The sequence below is a fragment of the Triticum dicoccoides genome, unplaced genomic scaffold, assembly GCF_002162155.2.
Source record: "Triticum dicoccoides isolate Atlit2015 ecotype Zavitan unplaced genomic scaffold, WEW_v2.0 scaffold145017, whole genome shotgun sequence".
Lineage (NCBI taxonomy): Eukaryota > Viridiplantae > Streptophyta > Magnoliopsida > Poales > Poaceae > Triticum > Triticum dicoccoides.
In genome coordinates this window covers 1-1660 of record NW_021203060.1, presented here as the reverse complement: position 1 = coordinate 1660, position 1660 = coordinate 1, and the positions used below count along the sequence as shown (strand labels likewise).

General features: G+C 52.6%; 1 protein-coding gene across 1 annotated transcript; it reads left to right on the top strand.

Moving 5' to 3' along the window:
* Window positions 1-582: 582 nt before the first annotated feature.
* LOC119343886 (mavicyanin-like) lies at window positions 583-1502 on the top strand. Its single transcript, XM_037614621.1, has 2 exons — window positions 583-865; window positions 1020-1502. Exons 1-2 carry the CDS (start codon window positions 679-681, stop codon window positions 1337-1339), a joined length of 507 nt encoding a protein of 168 aa, XP_037470518.1. The 5' UTR covers window positions 583-678; the 3' UTR covers window positions 1340-1502.
* The last annotated feature ends 158 nt before the right edge of the window (window positions 1503-1660 follow it).

Below are 1660 nucleotides of genomic sequence, written 5' to 3'. Positions count from 1 at the left end.
GCCAGTTTTGTGATTTTTCACCATGTCGAGGTAGCATGCTTGCATGTTAAGAAAAATAACTTAATAAAGGCTAGATATTTGGACATAGAAGATTTCTAAATTTGACTCTACATCCATCTAGCTTTTTTTTAATGGGATCGACCTCTCTAGCTAGTCAGTGCCAGTTGTGAAAAGCAGAAGTGCATGCCGTACATACCAACCTACACCTGCAGTGTTTCTCCAAAAGGAGAGCATCTGCAGTGCAGCTGGTCTGAAGTTAGAACACCCTCGCTCACATTTTCTCGCTAGCACTTAATGCAATCGATATGATCTGATTTGATGCTCATCCCAGGGCATTAGATTTCTTCATCGGACGGCACGGGCCACTGTCCATGGATAGCCCACTTAGTTAATCGCCCTGATCCTCTTGTTACGCTAGCTAGCTAGTTGCGTGCACGGGCCACTGTCCATGGATAGCTAGATATGAGCATGACATGACCCAGCAACAACCACACGCGACATTGTACGTAACTGCAATTAACTGCTCGCTCGATCTAGCTAATCCAATTGATTGCATGGATCTATATATCAGCGCTAAGCGAAGAGCTGCTAGCTAGGCATTGCATGCTAACTCCTTTCTGTCTCTCCCCGTTCTGTTCTGCTTGACTCTTCCAGGTTCCAGCCGATCGATCAGCAGAGATGGAGATCAGGCGGCGGCGGGCACTGGCGATGGCCCTGGCGGCGGTGCTGGCCGCCGTGACTGTTGCTCGGGTGGCCACGGCTGCGACAAGTTACACGGTGGGGGCGCCGGATGGGCTGTGGGACATGCACACGGACTATGCTGAGTGGGTCGCCGCCAGGACGTTCCACCCCGGCGACAACATCAGTAAGCTAGCCGCACTAACTAACAGTACCGATTAATTAACTCACACACCCATTGCGCAGTTTAGACTAAAGTGACCGAAGTTAACAAAGCCTTTTTTAGGGCATTAACAAAGCCTTTTTATTTAACCTCTTCTCCTGCGCGCGCTGTGCTGCAGCGTTTACGTACTCGAGAGAGCTGCACGACGTGGTGGAGGTGGGCAAGGCCGGCTACGACGCCTGCTCCAGCGCAAACAACGTCTCCGCCTTCCGCTCCGGCAACGACGTCGTCGCGCTCACCACCGTCGGCACGCGCTACTTCCTCTGCGGCCTCACCGGCCACTGCGACAGCGGAATGAAGATCAGGGTCGACGTGGTCGCCGCGTCCACCGGTCCCGTAGCCGCGCCGCCCACCACGTCTGCCGGGGGTAACGTCGTCGCAGGCCTTGGCGCGCTCGTGGTGACGCATGCTCTCCTTGCCAGCATCAGCGTCTGGTGAAGTGTGTACGTACGTCCGTAGTATGCTTCTGGTATCGCTTTTTTTATTTTGGTTTGTGCTTTTGGTATCGCTGCTTGTGATTGATATTTCACTTTTTCTTTCCGGTGGATCGCGTGTTCGGATTAAAGCATACGTTTATAACTTGGTATCTGGAAATTTCCCACCAGCCACTTGTACTGGCTTGACTTCTGCATTCGAACGGACACAACCAAATTATTAAACCCATTAAGAGCATCTCCAACAGACGCCGATCGCGCCGCACGCAAAAAAACACATATACCGCGCGCGCATCGGCTGGTTTGACACGGCGCGCTGCGCCCG